This window comes from Camellia sinensis, chromosome 8, assembly GCF_055761805.1.
Source record: "Camellia sinensis isolate YWXY chromosome 8, ASM5576180v1, whole genome shotgun sequence".
Lineage (NCBI taxonomy): Eukaryota > Viridiplantae > Streptophyta > Magnoliopsida > Ericales > Theaceae > Camellia > Camellia sinensis.
Window position 1 is genome coordinate 188,706,637 of NC_138968.1, and position 2,641 is coordinate 188,709,277.

Here is a 2,641-nt window from a genome sequence, read left to right on the forward strand (position 1 = left end):
TCAGTCAGTCAATTATCAGTCATTATCAGTTCCGTTTAGCAGTAATCGGTAATCAATCAGTCATTAATCAGTAAGCAGTATGGGGGTTGTTACATGTGTGAATTTTGAAAGTTAGCCTTCGGTAATCTCGGATTACTGGCCATCACGGCACCATTCTACTAGGGGCGGAATGGGGCCGTGACAAACAAGTAAGAAGTCGGTTACGCCGAGATGTGTGTTTGCAAGGTGTTTTGGATGCATGTTATGTCGGCAATGGTTATGTCGGCAATCCTGAATATTATGTATCTTGATTTGTATTTTATGTATTTTGTTTACGTCGGCAATTTTGAAGCTTATGTATTTTGAACATGTCGGCTCGAGAAGCCTTTCATCGAAATGTAATGTGTATTTTGTACTCCATTTTATTTGTATTCAAGTTTTAAAGCTATGTAAAGATGTATGCCATTCCATTTGACTTATGCACTGCTCTTATGGACCACTTGTATCTTAAATTATTGCTTCCGCACTTGTGAGTCCCATATATTTATACTCTGATTGTGTGTGAATTTTGGAAGTTGGCCTTTGGTAATCACGGATTACTGGCCATCACGGCACCAAATTACTAGGGGCGGTTTGGGGTCGTGACAATATATCATTGAGATAGGATTTGAGTTTGTGTATGTGAAGAATGAGAAGTGTTGGGTCACTGCTGTGTGTTCAATGCGGGAGTCCAAAGCTTGTTTATGGTGAGTATATTAATCTCTAGAAAGCGCTAATAATTTTTTCTACATTAGGGCTCTAAATGATAAGCATACTTGTGGAGTTGCAGTTCGTACTTCTAAAAACTCAAGGATGAGTTCAAATTTGATTGCAAGTTTGATAGTTAATGAAGTTCGTGGGAATCCCCAAACTCGTCCAATTGATGTTGTGCGTCAATTTACAAATCAATACGGGCTCACCATTACGTACAATCACGCTTGGTTGGGAGTTGAGAAAGCTAGGACTACTACTTTTGGAGATTTCTCTATGTCTTATGATGAGATTCGATGGAATATGGATATTGTGATGAGCATAAATCTTGTTAGCTATTTGTGTAACGGTTCAAGAGGTTTTTTGTTGCGTTTAATGCTTCCATTCAAGGGTTTAGGCATTGCCGTCCTTTATTGTTTATCGATAGAACTTTTCTGAAGGGGAAATATAAGGGCACCTTGTTAACAGCTACAGAGAAGGGTGGGGATCAAGGTAGATATTACTATAGTTTATTCAAAAGTAATAAGTTACTTATTCTTAGAGTAACATGTTACTTATTTTCAGAGTAACATGTTACTATTATTCAGAATAAAAATCTATTATATTTGTCATTTTTGTTTAATATACTTACTTATTGTAAAATGTTACTTTTCAGGTTTTTTCCCTCTTGCAATGGCAATTATCGATACGGAGACTATAGATAGTTGGGAATGGTTTTTTATGCATTTGTCGAATATATTGTTAGATGAAAGACCAATTACCTTTATATCTAATCGGAACGCAGGACTCTTTGAGGCTTTACCCAAGGTTTTACCTACTGCTTACCACTATTTTTTTCTCCAACACTTGAAAGCCAATTTGAGGGATAGGTTCTCCGGTCCAAGTTTCAGCAATACTTTCAGGAGTAGAATAGTTTTTTTGTTTTCTTCATGTGCTTATGCTTCGACAGTGGGATGTTTTAATCAATGCTTGAAAGAATTACAAGATAAGGGAAAAGGGATCGTTTGTAAGTTTCTATCCAATTTTCCCTATGACAAGTGGACTAATGCATATTTTATAGGACAAAAATACGGTGAAATGCACTCGAATGTGGTAGAGTCTTTCAATTCATGGATCCTTCAAGCTCGCCATTTGCCCACTATGAAGATGATTGATTCAATTAGGTTAAAAATCATGGATTTAATGTTGAGAAGGAGAGAACAAGCTAAGAAATGGAATACTTTTCTTTGTCCGGAGATGGATTCAACATTAGTAAATGCTCTTAAAAGTAGAAGAACTTGGTTAGTTAGTCATTCAAGTGATCATGTTTTTGAGGTTCAATCCCGGCTATCGGTTAGCGTTGACCTCTTGAATAGAACTTGCCCATGTTACCAATGGCAATTGAATGGATTTCTTTGTGCTCACACGGCGACCGCTATCCAAAAGAGCGGAGGTGATTTGTATGCACATGTGGAACCATTTTATTACACTAGCAAGTTCAAAGCTTGCTATGCTGAGTCCGTTTATCCAATACCCATTGTTGAGAAACCTCTTGTAACTATGGATGATCTTATTGTCCTTCCTCCAATTTGTAAGAAGCCACCTTGTAGGCCAAGGAAGAATAGGATTCCATCTAGGGGTGAGAAGATAAGACGAGTACAGTGTGGTAGATGCGAGAAGTACGGTCATAATAGAAAGACTTGCAAGGAGACATTGCCGTGAAAGACATTATTGATTTTGTAATAGAAATATGAAAATAATGCAGTTCTTCTGCAATAAATAGTCCATTGCAATAATAGTATAGTAGTTTACACTAGATTTGTAAGGAGACATTGCAATAAAAGATATTTTTACTATGTTCTTAAATGGTGTTTGTTCAAGTTTCTGATTTGCTTTGTGGTTGATGTGACGCCCCAAATTTTAAGGATATCAC

The 2,641-nt window shown here is 36.9% G+C and overlaps 1 protein-coding gene across 1 annotated transcript; it reads left to right on the forward strand.

The window, feature by feature from the left end:
• Nucleotides 1-831: 831 nt before the first annotated feature.
• On the forward strand, nucleotides 832-2,430 carry LOC114321467 (uncharacterized). Its single transcript, XM_082885891.1, has 3 exons — nucleotides 832-1,059; nucleotides 1,170-1,221; nucleotides 1,385-2,430. Exons 1-3 carry the CDS (start codon nucleotides 832-834, stop codon nucleotides 2,428-2,430), a joined length of 1,326 nt encoding a protein of 441 aa, XP_082742017.1.
• Nucleotides 2,431-2,641: the final 211 nt, after the last annotated feature.

What these genes read in the sequence shown, in the direction of transcription:
- LOC114321467 (XM_082885891.1), top strand. Translation starts at nt 832, where the DNA reads ATGAGTTCAAATTTGATTGCAAGTTTGATAGTTAATGAAGTTCGTGGG. An exon ending in TTGTGATGAGCATAAATCTT is followed by an intron (nt 1,060 to 1,169) that starts GTTAGCTATTTG and finishes ACTTTTCTGAAG; the next exon opens with GGGAAATATAAGGGCACCTT. An exon ending in AGAGAAGGGTGGGGATCAAG is followed by an intron (nt 1,222 to 1,384) that starts GTAGATATTACT and finishes GTTACTTTTCAG; the next exon opens with GTTTTTTCCCTCTTGCAATG.